The 24,155-nt window shown below is 45.3% G+C and overlaps 1 protein-coding gene across 1 annotated transcript in view; it reads right to left on the bottom strand.

Annotated features, from left to right (window-relative positions):
• The window catches only part of stac (SH3 and cysteine rich domain), an 80,667-nt gene that overhangs the window by 40,801 nt on the left and 15,711 nt on the right, over positions 1–24,155 (bottom strand). Inside the window, exons 2-3 of the mRNA XM_078398451.1 lie at positions 6,582–6,855; positions 4,041–4,141 (exon numbers count right to left, since the gene is read on the bottom strand). Coding sequence (XP_078254577.1) covers positions 4,041–4,141; positions 6,582–6,855 — 375 coding nt within the window. The remainder of the gene's footprint in view (positions 1–4,040; positions 4,142–6,581; positions 6,856–24,155) is intronic.

The raw sequence follows: 24,155 nt of genomic DNA, 5'->3' as shown, positions 1-24,155 counted from the left end.
GGGTAAACAATGTTTGCCAGAAGAAACAGGCCATCTTGATGTGCAAGAGTGAAACACCTCATCTCAGGAGCCAAGGCTGTCACAGGGAGAAAGTACAGACTCTGTACAGATAGGATTGACCCTTAGTCGGGATTGAACCCGGTCTCTGGACAGTTCTAGCACTGCACCACTGTGCCTAATCCAGCTTAATCTTCCGAGATCAGCTTTTACCATGAGGGACTTTATCAAATCCATGCAGACAACGTCCATGTAGGCAAGCAGGTGATGGGCAGTTCCTGCACCATCCACGCAAGAACAGCCCATCACCTGCACGAGTGGGGGATGGCAGACAGACAGCCCTGCTTGCGACTGCGGATATCCAAACCAGACCATCCCACACATCGTGAATGACGGCTGCTCACTGAGGCTTCTCCCTGGTGGCATCAAGGCCATCCACCCAGCAACTGCTGCTGCCCTGGCCCGGATGTCTACCCTTGGCCTACAACTTTAGGCTGTGCACGCCACGGGCAAGAAGAAGATTTTTTTTCATGACCCATGCAGAATTCATATTTTATATATTTAAGCTTACGGAAGAACTGCTTAGGTTTTCCGTTAGTAGGAATGAAAAAGAAAGAGAACAGATTGTTATCAAACTCTTCCAATGCAGCAAAGGATTTAAAAGTAGAAAAATATCTAATGACCTGCACAGTCTCAAGTCAAGATGCCATCAGAAACCAGTGCCTCCAGTTTCTTGAATGCATATTCCAAGCCTTCCAGAAACATCAATTGATTATTTACAGCAAAATAATCATCTGGGAGACAATGACCAAGTTCAGACGTTGCTGGTTATGGTTGTAAAACCATCAGTGACATTATGAGCTGCTTCCTCACCAGGTCATGTCTTTCAAACTTGATTACGGTTTTTCATGGAGGTGACAAAGATGATTGATGAGGCTGGGGCAATGGATGTTGTCTGCATGGATTTGATAAAGTCCCTCATGTTGAGCCGATCCCGGAAGATTAAGCTGGATTAGGCACAGTGGTGCAGTGCTAGAATTGCTGCCTTGCAGTGCCAGAGACCCGGGTTCAATCCTGACTAAGGGTCAATAGACAATAGACAATAGACAACAGGTGCAGGAGGAGGCCATTCGGCCCTTCGAGCCAGCACCGCCATTCAATGTGATCATGGCTGATCATTCTCAATCAGTACCCCGTTCCTGCCTTCTCCCCATACCCCCTGACTCCGCTATCCTTAAGAGCTCTATCCAGCTCTCTCTTGAATGCATTCAGAGAATTGGCCTCCACTGCCTTCTGAGGCAGAGAATTTCACAGATTCACAACTCTCTGACTGAAAAAGTTTTTCCTCATCTCAGTTCTAAACGCACTGTGTATTGTGACACATTCCTCCCGTGACCACCATTAAAATTTTCTGTGACTTGTGCCACAGTCGACCTTCTGTCGGTTCGGACCAGACGGGATAGCCTTTGTTGCCCTCGCGCATCGATGAGCCTTGGGCGCCCAACACCCTGTCGCCGGTTTGTGGTTTGTCCCTCCTCGGACCACTGTCGGTCGGTACTCACCACTGCTGACCGGGAGCACCCCACAAGCCTTGCCGTTTCAGAGATGCTCTGACCCAGTCGTCTGGCCATAACAATTTGGCCCTTGTCCAAGTCGCTCAGGTCTTTACTCCTGCCCATTTCTCCTGCATCCAACACATCAACTTCAAGAACTGACTGTTCATTTGCTGCCTAATATATCCCACCCCTTGACAGGTGCCATTGTAACAAGATAATCAATGTTATTCACTTTACCTGTCAGTGGTCATAATGTTTTGGCTGATCGGTGTATATTCTGCACTCTATATTTTCCTTTGCTCTACCTATTGTACGAGTTTGGCGTGATTGTATTTACGTATAGTATCATCTGATTTGATTGAATAACATGCAAATCAAAGCTTTTCACTGTACCCCAGTACACGGGACAATATTAATAAACCTAACCCTAAAATTATCTTAAATATTGTCAGAATAAATTTACAGAATTCTTCCTTAAAGTTCGTCCACCTGAAAAGTCCCTCCGCATCAGAACTGGGAAGGGGGAGGGGAAAGAGAGGGACAGAGGAATGATCTGAGTAATGTAAGAAAATAACTGAAGATGCTGGTACAAATCAAAGGTGATTATTCACAAAATGCTGGAGTAACTCAGCAGGTCAGGCAGCATCTCGGGAGAGAAGGAATGGGCGACGTTTCGGGTCGAGACCCTTCTTCCAAGGGTCGATCTGAAGTTGGAGAAGTCAATGTTCATACTGCTGGGGTGTAAACTGCCCCTCCCCCTTCCCAGTGCTTCCACTAGCCTTCCAATCTCCTACATCCTTTCTTTTATCCCACCCGCCTCCCCTGACATCAGTCTGAAGAAGGGTCTCGACCCGAAACGTCACCCCATCCCCTCTCTCCAGAGATGCTGCCTGACCCAGCTGAGTTACTCCAACATTTTGTGTCTACATTTCGATTTAAACCTGCACCTGCAGTTTTCTTTCTGAAACTAGGCTTCTATACACTGGAATTTAGAAGGTTGAGAGGAGATCTTATCGAAGATTATTAAGGGGTTGGACACGTTAGAGGCAGGAAACATGTTCCCAATGTTGGGGGAGTCCAGAACAAGGGGCCACAGTTTAAGAATAAGGGGTAGGCCATTTAGAACTGAGATGAGGAAAAACTTTTTCAGTCAGAGAGTTGTGGATCTGTGGAATTCTCCGCCTCAGAAGGCAGTGGAGACCAATTCTCTGAATGCTTTCAAGAGAGAGCTGGGTAGAGCTCTTAAGGATAGCGGAGACAGGGGGTATGGGGAGAAGGCAGGAACGGGGTACTGATTGAGAATGATCAGCCATGATCACATTGAATGGCGGTGCTGGCTCGAAGGGCCGAATGGCCTCCTCCTGCACCTATTGTCTATTGTCTATTGTCTATTGTGGACAGATAGATTTGCCCCGGTCGCAAAATAAAAGGTGGTTTAGTACCGATTGACCTCTTTACCCACTTCCCATGCCAGGATAGGGCAGCTAGAATCGTGGCATGGAGTCGGAGAGATAATATTTAGGTGAGGAGGGGGTCCCTCTTCAAGATAATGACAACGCAACTCAAGTCAAGTCAAGTCAAGTTTATTTGTCACACACACATAAATGTGCAGTGACATGAAAGATTACCCAAAGTCCAACAATAAGAGCAATAAAAATAAGCAATAACACACACAATCATACAAAAAGAAACATCCATCACAGTGAGTCTCCTCCAGTCACTTCCTCACTGTGATGGAAGGCCATCACAAATATTTACATATTTAAATATTTAAATATTTACATATTTAAATATTTAAATATTTACATATTTAAATATTTAAATATTTACTGGCACATTATATTTAAATATTTACCATTCTGCTCCATAAGAAAAAATTATCACTTCAAGATATTTCATGATGACAGCAACTTTATGAATTTTAAACTCCAATCATAGAAACATAGAAACATAGAAAGTAGGTGCAGGAGTAGGCCATTCGGCCCTTCGAGCCTGCACCGCCATTCAATATGATCATGGCTGATCATCCAACTCAGTATCCCGTACCTGCCTTCTCTCCATACCCCCTGATCCCTTTAGCCACAAGGGCCACATCTAACTCCCTCTTAAATATAGCCAATGAACTGGCCTCAACTACCTTCTGTGGCAGAGAATTCCACAGATTCACCACTCTCTGTGTGAAAAAAAACTTTCTCATCTCGGTCCTAAAAGACTTCCCCCTTATCCTTAAACTGTGACCCCTTGTTCTGGACTTCCCCAACATCGGGAACAATCTTCCTGCATCTAGCCTGTCCAACCCCTTAAGAATTTTGTAAGTTTCTATAAGATCCCCCCTCAATCTTCTAAATTCCAGCGAGTACAAGCCGAGTCTATCCAGTCTTTCTTCATTTGAATTTTAAACCCCAATCAGCCCTCAAGGATTAGTCCCAGAACCTATCGTTGGATGTGTTTCAATGGTAACCATATAAAATACTCCATGTAGCTTACCAGTTTGCCATTGCATCGGTACGGCTCAACGGCATCAATGCATTTGTGATGGATGGTCATTTTACAAGCTTTGCAACGCAGACCAAGTTTGGCTTTGGTGCCTGTTAAATGCATACGCATCACTGGTCAATGATTCCCTCGCGGTCAGTTAGAACAAGAGACGTGAACAAACAAAGTTCATTTAACTTATCAAATTAATCTTATCCTCAACCCTTTCGCACGATTGGAAATAGATTACAAATGAGTTATCTTGGGAGCGTGATCGTTGTCTCGCCAACGCCCAAGTGCATCTTACAACTGAGTATCGTAGTTGGGAGGTACAACGAGATCTGGGTGTCCTAGTGCATCAGTCACTGAAAGGAAGCATGCAGGTACAGCAGGCAGTGAAGAAAGCCAATGGAATGTTGGCCTTCATAACAAGAGGAGTTGAGTATGGGAGCAAAGAGGTCCTTCTGCAGTTGTACAAGGCCCTAGTGAGACCGCACCTGGAGTACTGTGTGCAGTTTTGGTCTCCAGATTTGAGGAAGGATATTCTTGCTATTGAGGGCGTGCAGCGTAGGTTTACTAGGTTAATTCCCGGAATGGCGGGACTATCATATGTTGAAAGACTGGAGCGACTAGGCTTGTATACACTGGAATTTAGAAGGATGAGAGGAGATCTTATCGAAACGTATAAGATTATTAAGGGGTTGGACACGTTAGAGGCAGGAAACATGTTCCCAATGTTGGGGGAATCCAGAACAAGGGGCCACAGTTTAAGAATAAGGGGTAGGCCATTTAGAACTGAGATGAGGAAAAGCTTTTTCAGTCAGAGAGTTGTGAATCTGTGGAATTCTCTGCCTCAGAAGACAGTGGAGGCCAATTCTCTGAATGCATTCAAGAGAGAGCTAGATAGAGCTCTTAAGGATAGCGGAGTCAAGGAGTATGGGGAGAAGGCAGGAACGGGGTACTGATTGAGAATGATCAGCCATGATCACATTGAATGGCGGTGCTGGCACGAAGGGCCGAATGGCCTCCTCCTGCACCTATTGTCTATTGTCTATTGTCTATTGTCATGTTGCAGTTATATAAGACATTGGGTGAGGCCGCATTTAGAGTATTGTGTTCAGTTCTGGGCACCATGTTGTAGGAAAGATGTTGTCCAGCTGGAAAGGGTACAGAGAAGATTTATGAGGATGTTGCCAGGTCTAGAGGGTTTGAGCTATAGGGAGAGGTTGAGTAGACCTGTACTCTAGTCCTTGGAGCGCAGGAGGATGAGGGGTGATCTTATTGAGGTGTATAAAATAATGAGAGAAACAGATTGGGTAGATGCACAGAGTTTCTTGCCCAGAGTAGGCAAATCGAGGATCAGAGGACATAGGTTTAAGGTGAAGGGGAAAAGATTTAATAGGAATTAGCAGGGTAACATTTAACATAAAGGGTGGTGGGTGTATGGAACAAGCTGCCAGAGGAGGGACTATCCCAACATTTAAGAAACAATTAGAATGGTCCATGGATAGGACAGGATTGGAGGGATATGGACCAATTGCGGGCATGTAGCTGGGACATGTTGGCCGGTGTGGGCAAGTTGGGCCAAAGGGCCTGTTTCCACACTGTATCATTCGATGACTGAGACTCTATGACTCTATGACTTACTTGAATAAAAATGAAAATAAAATGCAGAAGGAGACCAATTTTCACTCTGTTTCATTTCTATGTCACCCGTAGGCCTATTCCCATGTGGTCATGCCTTCAAATGCTTTAGACTTTTTGTCCTTTTGTAAACAATTGAGCTGTTAACATTCCCAGTTTCAGTAACTAAATCTGAAGTATATTCTGTAGCCTCATAATTTTTGCACATACAAATGTTTCATTTAGCTTATCTCTAGTTTAGAGATACAGCCGTGGAAACAGGTCCATCAGCCTGCTAGGTCTGTGCTGGCCATCGATAACCCCTTCACAAAATGAAATGTTATCTATGTATTCTATTCTTTATGCATTAAAGCACACAAGTTCTAGGAGCAGAATTAGGCCATTCGGCCCATCGAGTCTACTCCGCCATTCAATCATGGCTGATCTATCATTCTCTCCCAACCCCATTCTCCTGCCTTCTACCCATAATCCCTGATACCCGTACTAATCAAGGATCTATCTATCTCCGCCAAAAAATTATCCATTTACTTGGCTTCCACAGCCGTCTGTGGCAATGAATTCCACAGATTCACCACCGTCTGCCTGAAGAAACTCCTCTTCGTCTCGTTTCTAAAGATATGTATGTCTTATTCTGAGGCTATGGTCTCTCGTCCGAGACTCTCCCACTCCCAAAGACTCCTTACAGCGTCAGAGACCCAAGTTCCATTCTGATTACGGGTGCTTGTCTATACGGAGTTTGTACGTTCCCCCCCCCCCGGGACCTGCACGGGTTTTCTCCGAGATTTTCGGTTTCCTCCCACTCTCCAAAGTCTTTGAAAGATGGGTCTATTTCTCAACTACAATTATTCATCCGAAATACAACTCTGTAGTTTCAGGAGATCATTATCATTCTTGCACCCGGATGCTTACCGACAATCATATGGTGGCAGGTGTCACAGAAAGTTGGTTTCTTGAAAACGTACTCCATGAAGATGTGCGTGCCATCTTCAAACTGCCTCTGGGTTTTGGTTGGGGTGGATGCTTGAATTTTCAAAACTGGGAGCTGTCCAGTGCTGGAACTGATTCCTGGCAGTAACTCCACCTGCAGTTTTGTCTCACTGCTTGCCCACTGGAAGAAGTTCTCTGCACTTTTGCTCCTCAGACTTTTTGTCCTGAATGATAATGAACGTTTTACCTTCTGCATCTGGAATTGAATGGAAATGGTGTTTAATCATCTTAGAAACTTGACAGGGGTGCAGAAAACAGTCACCTAATATGTTATCCTGAATCCCAGAGCTCCAGCTTAATCTCTGACACAAATAATACCTTCTCCCCTTGACTCCGTCCAAGGACCCCAACACCCCTTTCAGGTGAGGCAGGGGTTCACTTGCACCTCATCCGACCTCATCTATTCCAGGTGTGGACTCCTATATATCGGTGAGACCAAGGGCAGGCTCGGCAATCATTTCGTTGAACACCTCCACTCAGTCCGCCTAGATCTACACGATCTGCCGGCTGCTACACACTTTAACTCCCATTCCCATTCCCATACTGACCTTTCTGGCCTGGGCCTCCTCCACTGTCAGAGTGAAGCCCAACACAAATTGGAGGAACAGCGCCTCATATTTCATTTGGGCAGCTCACATGTTCTCAATGTTGGGGGAGTCCAGAACCAGGGGCCACAGTTTAAGAGTAAGGGGTAGGCCATTTAGAACGGAGGTGAGGAAAAACTTTTTCAGTCAGAGAGTTGTGAATCTGTGGAATTCTCTGCCTCAGAAGGCAGTGGAGGCCAATTCTCTGAATGCATTCAAGAGAGAGCTAGATAGAGCTCTTAAGGATAGCGGAGTCAGGGGGTATGGGGAGAAGGCAGGAACGGGGTACTGATTGAGAATGATCAGCCATGATCACATTGAATGGCGGCGCTGGCACGAAGGGCCGAATGGCCTACTCCTGCACCTATTGTCTATTGTCTATTGTCTATTGAATGGCGGTGCTGGCTCGAAGGGCCGAATGGCCTCCTCCTGCACCTATTGTCTATTGTCTATTGTCTATTGAATGGTGGTGCTGGCTCGAAGGGCCGAATGACCTACTCCTGCACCTATTGTCTATTGTCTATTGAGGTGCTCAGGTGGCCAGTGTTAATTTAAAACAAGGTCTGAATCTGGCAGACTATGACACTTCTTGTTCTCGGTTTGGGTTTCCTAGCCCCTCCACAGAGAGCCACCAGAGCACTTGGAAATGCCATAGGGAGACTCTGGGCACTTGTGTAAGCACTATGGTCTCTAAAGACTTGAAAAATGTTTGTGTTATCAATTCCACCTGCTGTTGTCAGAGATCTTATAACATTACTTATGTACGTGTGCAGTGGGTATTTTTGTTAAGCAGCAAAACGTCAGTATGAGGTGGACATAGCTCTTTGTGCACTATAGACAGGGGATACCTGCAGTGTCCCGAGGCATAAGGTCATAAGTGATAGGAGCAGAATTAGGCCATTCGGCCCATCAAGTCTACTCCGCCATTCAATCATGGCTGATCTATCTTTCCCTCTCATATCATATCATATCATATCATATATATAAAGCCGGAAACAGGCCTTTTCGGCCCACCAAGTCCGTGCCGCCCAGTGATCCCCGTACATTAACACTATCCTACACCCACTAGGGACAATTTTTACATTTACCCAGCCAATTAACCTACATACCTGTACGTCTTTGGAGTGTGGGAGGAAACCGAAGATCTCGGAGAAAACCCACGCAGGTCACGGGGAGAACGTACAAACTCCTTACAGTGCAGCACCCGTAGTCAGGATCGAACCTGAGTCTCCGGCGCTGCATTCGCTGTAAAGCAGCAACTCTACCGCTGCGCTCAACTCCATTCTCCTGCCTTCTCCCCATAACGCCTGACACCCGCACTAATCAAGAATGTGTCTATCTCTGCCTGAAAACTATCGATTGATTTGGTCTCCACAGCTGCCTGTGGCAAAGAATTCCACCGATTCACCACCCCCCTGACAAAAGACATTTTTTCTCTCATCTCCTTCTTAAAAGAACGTGTTTTAATTCTGAGGCTATGACCTCGTGTCCGAGACTCTCCCACGAGTGATTCTCCCATCCTCTCCACATCCACTCTATCCAAGCCTTTCACTATTCTGTATATGTTCCAATGGGGTCCCTCCTCATTCTTCTAAACTCCAGCGAGTACAGGCCCAGTGCTGACAAACGCTCATCATAGGTTAACCTACTCGAAGGGCCAAATGGCCTCCTCCTGCACCTATTTTTCTATGTTACTCATTCCTGGGATCATTCTTGTAAATCATTCTTGTAAACCTCCTCTGGTTTATGCAAGTCTAAAACTAATGGAGGATTCGCTTTACCAAACTTCCTATTTTATTACTGGGCGGTTAATATTAAAAATATAACCTTCTGGCTGGACGACATTGATCGGCTACCAGATTGGTTAAAGTTGGAGAAGGAGGATTGCTTACCATTTGACATTGGTGCGATCTTATTCGCCCCAATAACTTTGAATAAAAAAACATACGGAGGAAACCCGATTATACATAGTGTTATCCGTATTTGGAAACAATTAAAACTCACTTTAAAATTGAGTAATTCACCTTTCTTCCTACCCATTACAAATAACCCTTCTTTCAAACCGTCTGTCTCAGATAGAGGATTCATTCAATGGAAAAGTTATGGAATTAAAATGGTGGGAGACCTCTATCATAAGGGAACTTTTCTCTCTTTTCAGGAATTACAACAGAAGTATGGATTACATGCTAATATTTTTTTTACAACTCAGAGTTTACAACTCAGAGATTATGTAAAATCACATACGCAAGAATATAGATTTAGAGTCCCAGGAATTCTTGATGAATGCTTGAACCGTCACTACAATACAAATAAATTAATATCTTAGTATAAGAAAATAACTGCAGATGCTGGTACAAATTGATTTATTCACAAAATGCTGGAGTAACTCAGCAGGTCAGGCAGCATCTCGGGAGAGAAGGAATGGGTGACGTTTCGGGTCGAGACTCTTCTTCAGACTGAAGAAGGGTCTCGACCCGAAATGTCACCCATTCCTTCTCTCCCGAGATGAGGAAGAACTTTTTCAGTCAGAGAGTGGTGAAGGTGTGGAATTCTCTGCCTCAGAAGGCAGTGGAGGCCAGTTGTATAAGAAAATAACTGCAGATGCTGGTACAAATCGATTTATTCACAAAATGCTGGAGTAACTCAGCAGGTCAGGCAGCATCTCAGGAGAGAAGGAATGGGAGGCCAGTTCGTTGGATGCTTTCAAGAGAGAGCTGGATAGAGCTCTTAAGGATAGCGGAGTGAGGGGGTATGGGAAGAAGGCAGGAACGGGGTACTGATTGAGAGTGATCAGCCATGATCGCATTGAATGGCGGTGCTGGCTTGAAGGGCTGAATGGCCTACTCCTGCACCTATTGTCTATAGTCTATTGTCTATTGTCTCCCGAGATGCTGCCTGACCTGCTGAGTTACTCCAGCATTTTGTGAATAAATTAAATTAATATCTTATATTTATAATACTCTTTTAGATACCGACATTCCGTCATCAGAATCATATAGACGAGCATGGGAGGACGAATTGGCTCAACCCATAATGCAAGACATATGGGACGAATGTTTACAACACATACATCAATGCTCGTTAAACACTAGACACACATTAATACAATTTAAAATATTACACAGACTACATTATTCGAAGACAAAATTAAACAGGATCTTCCCAAGTATCTCCCCTATTTGTGATAAATGTCAATTTCAAGAAGCCAATTTAACTCACACTTTTGTGACTTGTACAAATATGCAAAATTTTTGGATCGATATTTTAAAAATCATTTCCAAAGTTATCGATAACCAACTGGATTTAGATCCAAAATTAACAATTTTAGGATTATCAGAACACATTACAAACTTTACTCAAAGTCAGAGACGCTTTCATGGCTACAGTTTAATAACTGCGGAAAAATTAATACTTAAATTTTGGAAAAAAACAGTAACCCCCACAATTAAAATGTGGATTACGGAAATGACCGAGACTTTGCATTTGGAAAAAATAAGGTTTGCCTTAATTGACAAACCAGATCTATTTTTTAAAAATATGGTCTCCATTTATTGAATTTTTAAAAAAGTCAATGGGTTTGTCACAAAACTAAAATTTAAAACTAAAGTTAAAACTTGAGTTTAGGGTTGGATGTACAACTATACTCACTAACTCCCGGATCTATCCCCATAATCTTTATGTTTGTAACTCTCTTTTTTCTTTGCTTTCTCTCTATTAGTTTATAGTCTTTTTTTTCAGTCTCTTTTCATCTTTATTTTTTCTTTAAAAATTTAAAAATTGAAGCTATGTAAGAACTCTATAACCAGTTTGTCGTTTATTATTATTTGTACATATGCTTTAAAAAATTAAAAATTTAAACCTCCTCTGGACCCTCTCCAGAGCCAGCACATATGGTGCCCAAAATTGCTCACAATGGGTGGGCATTTAGAACATATTGGAGTGAGCATGTTGCCATCCTGGGAGTGCTGAGGATTTGTCTTGAGGGCCTTCTACGAGGAGGCTGAGCAGCAGCAAGATAAAGTATTTTACCTTTCTCCATCTTCTTGGTGGTTTAGATATGGCGGACAGTTCAGTTGTACACCACTCCTGTAGGATGTTGCACATTGGGGAACTTTCTATGCCCCTGCGGTCTATACCTGTGGTAAGTATCCCAAGGCCTAAACCCATTGGACAATGTCACATAGTTGGAAGGAACGCGCTGAAGAACAAAGATTGCCCACGGATCTGGAGTAATGAATTTCATCGCTGATACTTCAAAAGCCCAATGTTACTTACACAAGGTAGAAAGCACTTGAAAAATTCTGAAGAGTTACTACGGTGGTCACCAGAAAAATCGTTCCGCACCCCTGACATTATGCTGCCTCTTCCAGAACTAACCCACTTCCTGGTCAGAATTTATGCTTAATCAACACGACAGCAATTGATTATTTGATCCTGTTTTTGTCTGACCTGTAGAAATCAGTAACTGAGGCAGGATGAAAATATCGGTACCATTGTGCTCAGTTGTGCACATGAGCCTCATGATCTACCTGTTGGGCATGGACCCAGTTCTTTTTTACAACACAGTAGAACCGGAAACATAGAAAGAAGGTGCAGGAGGAGGCCATTCGGCCCTTCGAGCCGGCACCACCATTCAATGTGATCATGGCTGATCATCCAGAATCAGTACCCTGTTCCTGCCTTCTCCCAATACCCCTTGATTCCATTAGCCCTAATAGAGCTATATCTAACTCTCTCTTGAATACATCCAGTTAATTGGCCTCCACTGCCTTCTGTGGCAGAGAATTCCACGGATTCACAATTCTCTGGCTGAAAAGGTTTTTCCTCATCGCAGTCCTAAATGGTCTACCCCTTATTCTCAAACTGTGACCCCTGGTTCTGGACTCCCCCAACACGGGGAACACTTTTCTTGCATCTAGTTAAACAGTGATATAATCCATTAACCGCCTATTTGGAAATCTCGATGATTTGGCATGAGGCTCGCCAAGTGTAGTTTCCTACATTCTGTCTCACATACAACAAGTTAATGGACGTTTGCTGCAGCTGTACAGGGCCCTAGTGAGACCGCACCTGGAGTACTGTGTGCAGTTTTGGTCTCCAAATTTGAGGAAGGATATTCTTGCTATTGAGGGCGTGCAGCGTAGGTTTACTAGGTTAATTCCCGGAATGGCGGGACTGTCGTATGTCGAAAGACTGGAGCGACTAGGCTTGTATACACTGGAATTTAGAAGGATGAGAGGGAATCTTATCGAAACGTATAAGATTATTAAGGGGTTGGACACGTTAGAGGCAGGAAACATTCCCAATGTTGGGGGAGTCCAGAACCAGGGGCCACAGTTTAAGAATAAGGGGTAGGCCATTTAGAACGGAGATGAGGAAAAACCTTTTCAGTCAGAGAGTTGTAAATCTGTGGAATTCACTGCCTCAGAAGGCAGAGGAGGCCAAGTCTCTGAATGCATTCAAGAGAGAGCTAGATAGAGCTCTTAAGGATAGCGGAGTCAGGGGGTATGGGGAGAAGGCAGGAACGGGGTACTGATTGAGAATGATCAGCCATGATCACATTGAATGGCGGTGCTGGCTCGAAGGGCCGAATGGCCTACTCCTGCACCTATTGTCTATTGTCACAAAATCCTCTTTACAAAACTGAGTCCGACCTGAATCATGGATACCACCTGATCGCTTTGAGGTGCCAAATAGCACTAAATTACCACAGAGTGTCCCACTGAACATCAAAGTTAACATTGAACATAGAACAGTGCTGCACAGGAAAACACAGTTTCGCTAACTTACACGGCACATATCTTTTAACACAGACTCTTCCCCATCACAAAATATATTCTTTCACTACCTTGCTCCCCACACCCTCCAGGGAACCATTCGAAGGATATCTGATGATAGTTTATCCTTCAACCAACCATCTCAATAAAGAACAAGCCATTTATCTCATTGCTGTCTGATGAGTTTGCCTCTGTGTTTGGACTGGCAAAGTAAGTTATCAATTTAGAACTGGTTTCAGACACATGAATCTCCATCCCTATATATCTGACAACATTGGGAACATGTTTCCTGCCTCTAACGTGTCCGACCCCTTAATAATCTTATATGTTTCGATAAGATCCCCTCTCATCCTTCTAAATTCCAAATTCATTTGCAGACATTAAGCCATTTATAGCAATGGAAGCATCTTAGAGTCACAGAGTCATACAGCACGGAAACAGGCCCTTCGGCCCAACTTGCCCGTGCCGACTAAGATGCCTCATCTGCACTAGTCCCACCTGCCTTCATTTGGCCCATATCTTTTGCTGTATAACTCTGACTCTAAGATGTATCCATTGCAATAAATAGCACACTATTTGTAAATAATCAGCTGTCAGGTCTATAAGGGTGGAGAATCATGTATCCCAAAACAATTCTAAGCTGACAGGTTCCTTTGCCAGTGCAAGCACAGAGGCAAACTCATCAAACTTCAATGAGATAATTCCCTTATCATATGAGAATATGATACATTTGTTGTCTTTGATATTTACAGGCCACTTCAATGGGTTTAATGAAACTGGATTTATAGTCAAGTCAAGTCAAGTCAAGTCAATTTTATTTGTATAGCACATTTAAAAACATCTGATTAGGTACTAAGGAAAAAAAATGAAACATACAGTAGTACGCAAACGGTTCACAGCGCCTCCTCAATGAGCCTCAAACGCTAGGGAGTAGAAATAGGTTTTGAGCCTGGACTTAAAGGAGTCGATGGAGGGGGCAGTTCTGATGGGGAGAGGGATGCTGTTCCACAGTCTAGGAGCTGCAACCGCAAAAGCGCGGTCACCCCTGAGCTTAAGCCTAGACCGCGGGATAGTGAGTAGCCCCAAGTCGGCCGACCTGAGGGACCTGGAGTTAGAGAGGGGGGTTAGAAGATTTTTGATGTAGGGGGGGGAATGTCCATTTAGGGCATATAGACAACAGACACTAGACAATAGGTGCAGGAGGAGGCCATTCAGCCCTTCGAGCCAGCCCCGCCATTCAATATGATCATGGCTGATCATTCTCAATCAGTACCCCGTTCCTGCCTTCTCCCCATACCCCCTGACTCCGCTATCCTTAAGAGCTCTCTCTTGAATGCATTCAGAGAATTGGCTTCCACTGCCTTCTGAGGCAGAGAATTCCACAGATTCACAACTCTCTGACTGAAAAAGCTTTTCCTCATCTCCGTTCTAAATGGCCTACCCCTTATTCTTAAACTGTGGCCCCTTGTTCTGGACTCCCCCAACATTGGGAACATGTTTCCTGTCTCTAACGTGTCCAACCCCTTAATAATCTTATACGTTTCGATAAGATCCCCTCTCACCCTTCAAAATTCCAGTGTATACAAGCCTAGTCGCTCCAGTCTTTCAACATATGACAGTCCCGTTTATTCTCAAATTTAATTTGAACATTATCTGGCTATATTTTGTGAAATCACCCCTTGATTAAAAATACTTCAATATTTCCCTTGGCTGCACATTTTTTAACTGCTTGCAAAACATTCAAGTATAATTATTGCTAATGTAATTCAATTGCGCAAATTATAACTGCATATTTCGGTGACTGCAATTTAAAGTGGACTAATGATATGAAAAACTGATGGATTCTAGTCTCATCATCTGGAATGAGTGTATTTGTTACATGAAGAGTATCAGGAAGGTTCCCTTGCCCTGACATTGTCCTACTTCTGATACAAACAAATCAAATCTCAATCTTATTGCACTGCTGTCTGCTAAATTTAATTTCCATCCCTATGCGGATGTACCAATTTTGACAGAATGAGGATAAGTCTCGGTTTAATTATGTTACTGACCTTATCGTAATTGAACTAGACAAAGTTGTTTCTGGCTCTACGAGTAGGATTTACAAAGGGTAAAGCTTAATTTCTCAGTGAGATCAATGGCGGTTCACCTCAGCAAAGAAAAAAAGTTTATTCCCAAGATAATTCCATGTATTCCATGTATACACTGGAATTTAGAAGGATGAGAGGGGATCTTATCGAAATTACATATCTTGATGACCATCCCAAGACAAGTAATTTCCCTTACAAAATGAACTTCATTCACAGCCATTCAATTGTAGTGGAAAATACATCTTTAGTTCTATCAATCAACCAAAATTAATCCCCCTCTTCCTTGTGGATTTATGGCAGGGATAAGACATAATGTTTAGAAGTATCTTCTCAAGATATCTTTTAGTAGAAGAAGTAGTATCTTCAAAAAACATATTATTGCCCATTCTGTTTCAAAGGGCAAAATATGGGGGAAAAAAAGCTCTGCTTCGAAAGGGATTTCAACCTGCAAGTTCCTTGGAGCATCGGAGATGAAGGTGTAATTTTATAGAGGTGTATAAAATCACAAGGGTCAAGTAACGTGAATGCAGAGTCTTTTCCCCAGGATTGGGGAAATCAGGAATTAGAGAGTACTAGACCAAGTGGACCTGTTGGGCCCAAACCTCTCCTGCATTGGTGCAGCACCCTCTCCTCCCCCACTGCCCCCCCTCCCCCCTCCACCCCCACTCCTCCCTCCCCCCCACCCCCTCCACCTCTCCCTCCTCCCCCTCCACCTCTCCCTCCTCCCCCCTCGCTCCCTACCTACTTCCGCCTCCCTCCCCTCCTCTCACCCCTCCACCCTCCCTCTCCCCTCCTCCTCGTTCCTTCTCCCCCCCCCCCCCCATTCCATCCCCCTCAACCCACCCTTATGCTCACCCCCTCCCTCCCTCCCTAGGAGATAGATTTAAACTTTAAAATGTGAATAACTTAAAAATATAACATCAATTTCAATGAAACTTCTTCCATCAGCACCAAAGGGACGACGGTGAGTAAGGTGGGCCTAAAATTGTCACGCTACCGTGTACCATTTTGGCTGTAGTTCAGGAACAAACAAACAAACAAACAAGACTTTTAGTGTATAGATAAGTGAGAGGGGAAATGTAATAGCAACCCATGGTATTATTTTTTTCCCCAATGGTAGAAGAGATGTTAAAATTCAGGGGGCATGGGTTTAAGCAGTTTAGGACAGTAAATGGCGATTTTTTTTGGCAGAGGTTGGAATCTGAAATATGCTGCCCGAAGGTGGCAGGTGAAGACATAAACTCTTAGGCCCTGAAGATAAACACACTATCCAGAGATGCTGCATGTCCCGCTGAGTTACACCAGCATTTTGTGACTATCTTAGATAAACACAGAATGCTGGAGTAACTACCGGCACGGTGGCGCAGCGGTAGAGTTGCTGCTTACAGCGAATGCAGCACCGGAGACTCAGGTTCGATCCTGACTACGGGGCACCGTCTGTACGGCGTTTGTACGTTCTCCCCGTGACCTGCGTGGGTTTTCTCCGAGATCTTCGGTTTCCTCCCACACTGGCTGTGGTTGCTTTGACAGTCGGGAGTCGCCTTCCAGAGGGAAGTGCTTCGAAGATTTTGTGGCCAGGGTGAGAGGGGTCAGAGATGATCTTGCCTGCTCGCTTCCTGGCCCTTGCAGTGTACAGTTCGTTAATGGGGGGAAGGTTGCAGCCAACAACCTTCTCAGCTGTGCGAACGATTCGTTGCAGCCTCCGGATGTCATGTCATGTCAAGTCAAGTCAAGTCAATTTTATTTGTATAGCACATTTAAAAACAACCCACGTTGACCAAAGTGCTGTACATCAGTTCAGGTACAAAGAAACGAACATACAATGGCACACAAACATAACAGCACATACATAAACAGTTCACAGCGCCCCCTCAGAGGGCCTCAAACGCTAGGGAGTAGAAATAGGTTTTTGAGCCCTGGACTTAAAGGAGTGGATGGAGGGGGCAGTTCTGATGGGGAGAGGGATGCTGTTCCACAGTCTAGGAGCTGCAACCGCAAAAGTGCGGTCACCCCCTGAGCTTAAGCCTAGACCGCGGATAGTGAGTGGCCCCAAGTCGGCCGACCTGAGGGGACCTGGAGTTAGAGAGGGGGGGTTAGAAGATTTTTGATGTAGTGGGGGGAATGTCCATTTAGGGCTTTATATGTGAATAGGAGGAGCTTGAAGTTGATTCTGTACCGTACAGGGAGCCAGTGGAGAGAGGCCAGAATCGGCGTGATGTGGTCCCTTTTACGGGTACCCGTCAGGAGTCTCGCTGCGGCGTTTTGGACCAGTTGCAGGCGGGACAGGGATGATTGGCTGATCCCAGTGTATAGGGAGTTGCAGTAGTCTAGGCGGGAGGAGATGAATGGGTGGATGATTTTTTTCAAGGTTGTCAAATTGGAGAAATGGTTTGATTTTAGCTATGGTACGAAGCTGGAAGAAGCTGGCTTTTACCACAGCGTTGACTTGCTTGTCAAACTTTAATGCAGAGTCAAATATCACGCCGAGGTTTTTGACATGCGGTTTGACTAGGCAGGATAGGCTTCCAAGACTGCCTGTTATCGTTTTGATGGAGTCGGGAGGGCCGAATAGGATGACCTCAGACTTGCTCTCGTTTAATTGGAGGAAGTTCTGTGCCATCCAACATTTTATGTCCTCAAGGCAGTATAAGAGGGGCTGATTAAATTTGACCGGTTGTTGGGTTTCAGGGGAGGTAAAGCTGTGTGTCATCGGCATAGCAGTGGAAAGAAATGCCGTGCCTTTGAATGATTTTGCCGAGGGGGAGCATGTACAGAGAGAAGAGAATGGGGCCTAGGATGGAGTCTTGTGGAACTCCGCAGTCAAAGAGTAAGGAGTAGGCCATTTAGAACTGAGAGGAGGAAAAACCTTTTCAGTCAGAGAGTTGTGAATTTGTGGAATTCTCTGCCTCAGAAGACAGTGGAGGCCAATTCTCTGAATGCATTCATGAGAGAGCTAGATAGAGCTCTTAAGGATAACGGAGTCAGGGGGTATGGGGAGAAGACAGGAACGGGGTACTGATTGAGAATGATCAGCCATGATCACATTGAATGGCGGTGCTGGCTCGAAGGGCCGAATGGCCTACCCCTGCACCTATTGTCTATTGTCAGATCGCACTGTCCTCCAAGTCCTTTTCATGATGAATACAGATGCGAAGTATTCATTTTGCACCTCACCCGCATCCTGCAACTCCAAGCATAGATTCCCTCTATAACCCTCGAGCATTCCAACCTTCTCCCTGGTCACCCTCTTATTTTTAACAGATGTATAAAAAAGCCTCGGGATTTTCCTTACTCCGACTCGCCAATAACATTTCATCGCCCCTTATTGCCCTTCTAATCGTTTTATATAAGCCATGTCGGATGCCACCTTCTTAAACCTCACCCACACTTCCTGACCAAGTTTACAACCTCCTTTGGTCATCCAGGATTCCCTTCCCTTGCAGTCCACATCTCTCCTCCTTATTAAAACATGCTGATCCTACACTTTGAACAGCTGGCCGTTAAACAACTTGCACATGTCAGCTGAGGACTTACCTAAAGACAACTGCTCCCCATCTAGAGCTGAGATGCTACCTGTCCCCTTGAGTTACTCCAGCATTTTGTGTCTATTTTCTGCTCCCAATCTACACCCCCCCCTAGCTCTTGCCTAATGACATTGCAATCTGCAATCTGCCCCAATTAAGTACCTTCCCCCAATGTCCTGGATAATCTCAAAACACATGGAGTTGTGGTCACAATTTCTAAAATGCTCTTCAACCATTACATCACTTTCTCAATAGACAGCCCAGTAGGATCTCCTTGGATCAACAATCACACCCAAAAGAATTCTGCCCCGTCAAATCCTCTTAGACTGAGCAAGTCGCAGTTAATTGGGCCCTGGTGAGACCGCACCTGGAGGACTGTGTGCAGTTTTGGTCTCCAAATTTGAGGAAGGATATTCTTGCTATTGAGGGAGTGCAGCGTAGGTTCACGAGGTTAATTCCCGGAATGGCGGGACTGTCGTATGTTGAAAGACTGGAGCGACTGGGCTTGCATACGCTGGAATTTAGAAAGATGAGAGGGGATATTATTGAAACATATAAGATTATTAAGGGATTGGACACGCTAGAGGCAGGAAACATGTTCCCAATGTTGGGGGAGTCCAGAACCAGGGGGCCACAGTTTAAGAATAAGGGGTAGGCCATTTAGAACGGAGATGAGGAAAAACTTTTTCAGTCAGAGAGTTGTGAATCTGTGGAATCTCTGCCTCAGAAGGCAGTGGAGGCCAATTCTCTGAATGCATTCAAGAGAGAGCTGGATAGAGCTCTTAAGGATAGCGGAGTCAGGGGGTATGGGGAGAAGACAGGAACGGGGTACTGATTGAGAATGATCTGCCATGATCACATTGAATGGCGGTGCTGGCTCGAAGGGCCGAATGGCCTCCTCCTGCACCTATTGTCTATTGCCCAGGGATACACTTGATCCCAGCAGTGGCGTCCTGTGGCATCTGCCACCTTGCAAATCAACCCCATCCAGATTTCCCTTGAAGTCCGATGTCACAATGAACACCAGGGGATTCGTGTGGACACCACTGATGATTGATCTTTAGCCAGAATATCGTCCTTCCACACCACCCTCTGTCTACCGTGAGTAAAGCAGTTCTGGATCCTGCAGGAAGCAGAAAGGATGAGGGGGGATCTTATTGAAACATATAAGATAATTAGGGATTGGACACATTAGAGGCAGGAAACATGTTCCCAAAGTTGGGGGAGTCCAGAACAAGGGGCCACAGTTTAAGAATAAGGGGTAGGCCATTTAGAACGGAGATGAGGAAGAACTTTTTCAGTCAGAGAGTGGTGAAGGTGTGGAATTCTCCCCTTCCCCTCCCCCCCTCACTCCATCCCCGTCAACCCCCCTTATCCCCCCTCCTCCCCTCCCCCCCCCCCCCCCTCCTCCCCTCCCCCCCCCCCCCCCCCCCCTCCCTCCCTAGGAGATAGATTTAAACTTGCAAGTGTGACTCTGTATGACTACGTGACTCAAGGAGTGGAGAATCAATAGCTGGCAAAGATGGGTTTAAAGTGAGAGTGGACGGATTCAATATGAACCTGAGGGACAACCTTTTCAAAAGGAGGGCGACGGAACAGGTAGGCAAAGGAAATGGTTGACGCAGGTACAATAACCACATTTGATAGTGATTTGGACAGATACATAGATCGGAAAGGTGGTCATATGGGACTAGTGTAGAAGGGCATCTTGGTTGGCATGGACGAGTTCATAAGATCATGTGATTTGAGCAGAATTAGGCCCATCAAGTCTACACCGCCATTCAATCATGGCTGATCTATCTCTCCCTCCTAACCCCATTCTCCTGCCTTCTCCCCATAACCTCTGACATCCATACAAATCAAGAATCTATCTATCTCTGCCTTAAATATATTCACGGGCTTTGCCTCCACAGCCTTCGGTGGCATAGAATTCCAGAGATTCACCACTCTCGGACCAAAGAAATTGTTCCTCATCTCCTTCCCCGAAGAACGTCCTTTAATTCTGAAGCTATGACCTCTAGTCCTGGACAAAGGAATGGGTGACGTTTTGGGTCGAGAACCTTCTTTACACTGAGAGTCAGGAGCGGAGGATAGGAGAGATATGGAAGGTACATTCAAACAAATGAAAGATTTCCAAAAAGCAAATGATAACAAATAAATGAAAGATATCCCTCTAGTTCTAGACTCTCCCACTAGTGGAACCTTGCTCACCACATCCACTCTATCCAAGGAGTTGGCCCCAAGGGTCTGTTTATGTGCTGTATGGCTCTAACTACCAGAGTAGGATGCATAGTTCTGGACACCACACTGCAGGAGATGATAGCAACAGAAAGAATGGAGTAGAGATTCACCAGGGTGATGCCTGGAATGGAGTGCTCTCCTTATCTTAGATAGGCTGGTTTTATACTCACAAAGCTGAGGGGAGACGTTATAGACAATAGACAATAGGTGCAGGAGGAGGCCATTTGGCCCTTCGAGCCAGCACCGCCATTCAATTGTGATCGTGGCTGATCAAGTTATTGGGTTTTATAAAATTATGAAAGACAGATAGAAGAGTTAATCAGAGGGTTTTTTTCCCAGGGTAGATGAGTACCAACTCTAAGGCAAGAGGGAAAAATGTAAAGGAGATTGGAGGGGTACTTTCTCCAGCACACACTGGTGAAAACACACACCAGTTTCCCTGCACTGGTTATCTGGAACTAGGTGGAGGGAAGATGGTAGAGACAGATACAATTACAATGCATAAAGGCATTTGGATAGGAAAGGCAGAGAGGATTATAGGCCTCCTGCAGGTAAATGGTATTACTAGGGTTTGCATGGATGAGAGGGGTGGAAAGTTTCTGTGCTTTACAATACTATGATTTTGCTTGTTATTCCCAAGTCAATGATCAAAGGAGCAAAGAGGTCCTTCTGCAGTTGTACAGGGCCTAGTGAGACCGCACCTGGAGTACTGTGTGCAGTTTTGGTCTCCAAATTTGAGGAAGGATATTCTTGCTATTGAGGGCGTGCAGCATAGGTTTACTAGGTTAATTCCCGGAATGGCGGGACTGTCATATGTTGAAAGACTGGAGCGACTAGGCTTGTATACACTGGAATTTAGAAGGATGAGAGGAGATCTTATCGAAACGTATTAGATTATTAAGGGGTTGGACACGTTAGAGGCTGGAAACATGTTCCCAATGTTGGAGGAGTCCAAAACAAGGGCCCACAGTTTAAGAATAAGGGGTAGGCCATTTAGAACTGAGACGAGGAAAAACTTTCGCTCCAGTCTTTCAACATACGACAGTCCCGCCATTCCGGGAATTAACCTAGTAAACCTACGCTGCACGCCCTCAATAGCAAGAATATCCTTCCTCAAATTTGGAGACCAAACCTGCACACAGTACTCCAGGTGCGGTCTCACTAGGGCCCTGTACAACTGCAGAAGGACCTCTTTGCTCCTATACTCAACTCCTCTTGTTATGAAGGCCAACATTCCATTGGCTTTCTTCACTGCCTGCTGTACCTGCATGCTTCCTTTCAGTGACTGATGCACTAGGACACCCAGATCTCGTTGTACAGCATGGAAACAGGCCCTCCAGCCCACCGAGTCCGTGCCGCCCAGCGATCCCCGCACACTAACACTATCCTACACACTCCAGGGACAGTTCCCAGTTTTACCAAAGCCAATTAACCTACAAACCTGTACGCCTTTGAAGTGTGGGAGGAAACTGAAGCACCTGGAGAAAAGCCACGCAGGTCACGGGGAGAACGTACAAACTCCGTACAGGCAGCACCCGTAGTCGGGATCGAACCCGGGTCTCCGGCGCACTCGGGCAGCAATTCTACCGCTGCGCCACCGCGCTGCCGGTTGGGAAGGCTAAGACTTTATTCCTTGGAGCGCAAGAGGCTGAATGGTTAACTTTATAGAGATGTATAAAATTTAGGGTCATAGAGTCATACAGCATTGAAACAGGCCCTTTGCACCAACCTGCCCATGCCAACCAAGATCAAGAGACAAGGCAGCACGGTGGCGCAGCGGTAGAGTTGCTGCCTTACAGCGAATGCAGCGCCGGAGACTCAGGTTCGATCCTGACTGCGGGCGCCGTCTGTACGGAGTTTGTACGTTCTCCCCGTGACCTGCGTGGGTTTTCTCCGAGATCTTCGGTTTCCTCCCACACCCCAAAGACGTACAGGTATGTAGGTTAATTGGCTGGGCAAATGTAAAAATTGTCCCTAGTGGGTGTAGGATAGTGTTAATGTGCAGGGATCGCTGGGCGGCACGGACCCGGTGGGCCGAAGGGCCTGTATCTCTAAATCTAAAAAAAATCTAAAAGAATCAAGACAAGAATATTTCACTGTGCAAAGTCAAAAATAATTCCCCCAAGTCTATATAGTTCAGAAGGAATGGGTGACGTTTCAGGTCGAGACCCTTCTTCAGACTGATGAAGGGTCTCGACCCGAAACGTCACCCATTCCTTCTCTCCTGAGATGCTGCCTGACCCGCTGAGTTACTCCAGCATTTTGTGAATAAATACCTTCGATTTGTAGCAGCATCTGCAGTTATTTTCTTATACTATATAGTTCAGAGCCTATTTGGAGGTTGTGTTGTTGTTATCATATCATATCATATATATATACAGCCGGAAACAGGCCTTTTCGGCCCACCAAGTCCGTGCCGCCCAGCGATCCCCGCACATTAACACTATCCTACACCCACTAGGGACAATTTTTACATTTACCCGGCCAATTAACCTACATACCTGTACGTCTTTGGAGTGTGGGAGGAAACCGAAGATCTCGGAGAAAACCCACGCATTGGTGAGACCACACCTGGAGTATTGCATACAGTTTTGGTCTCCTAATCTGAGGAAAGACATTCTTGCCATAGAGGGAGTACAGAGAAGGTTCACCAGATTGATTCCTGGGATGGCAGGATTTTCATATGAAGAAAGACTGGATAGACTCGGCTTGTACTCGCTGGAATTTAGAAGATTGAGGGGGGATCTTATAGAAACGTACAAAATTCTTAAGGGGTTGGTCAGGCTAGATGCAGGAAAATTGTTCCCGATGTTGGGGAAGTCCATAACAAGGGGTCACAGTTTAAGGATAAGGGGGAAGTCTTTTAGGACCGAGATGAGAAAGTTTTTTTTCACACAGAGAGTGGTGAATCTGTGGAATTCTCTGCCACAGAAGGTAGTTGAGGCCAGTTCATTGGCTATATTTAAGAGGGAGTTCGATGTGGCCCTTGTGGCTAAAGGGATCAGGGGGTATGGAGAGAAGGCAGGTACAGGATACTGAGTTGGATGATCAGCCGTGATCATATTGAATGGCGGTGCAGGCTCGAAGGGTCTGAGGGGGTGTGGAAGAGAGAAGGCTGAGCTGGGACTGGCTGAGAGAGGTGGAGACAGGGAGAGAGAAGGATGGGCCAGAGGGGGACTATTTGTGGAGGGAAGTTCGAGACACTGCTGATGGGCACCACGATAGGGGATGTCAGCTTAAAAAGCTGCACCTATTGTCTATTGTCTCCTGCACCCATTGT

The sequence above is a fragment of the Rhinoraja longicauda genome, chromosome 4 (genome assembly GCF_053455715.1).
Source record: "Rhinoraja longicauda isolate Sanriku21f chromosome 4, sRhiLon1.1, whole genome shotgun sequence".
Classification (NCBI taxonomy): Eukaryota; Metazoa; Chordata; class Chondrichthyes; order Rajiformes; family Arhynchobatidae; genus Rhinoraja; species Rhinoraja longicauda.
The sequence above is the reverse complement of the archived record's forward strand: the minus strand, read 5'-3'. Positions and strand labels throughout refer to the sequence as shown.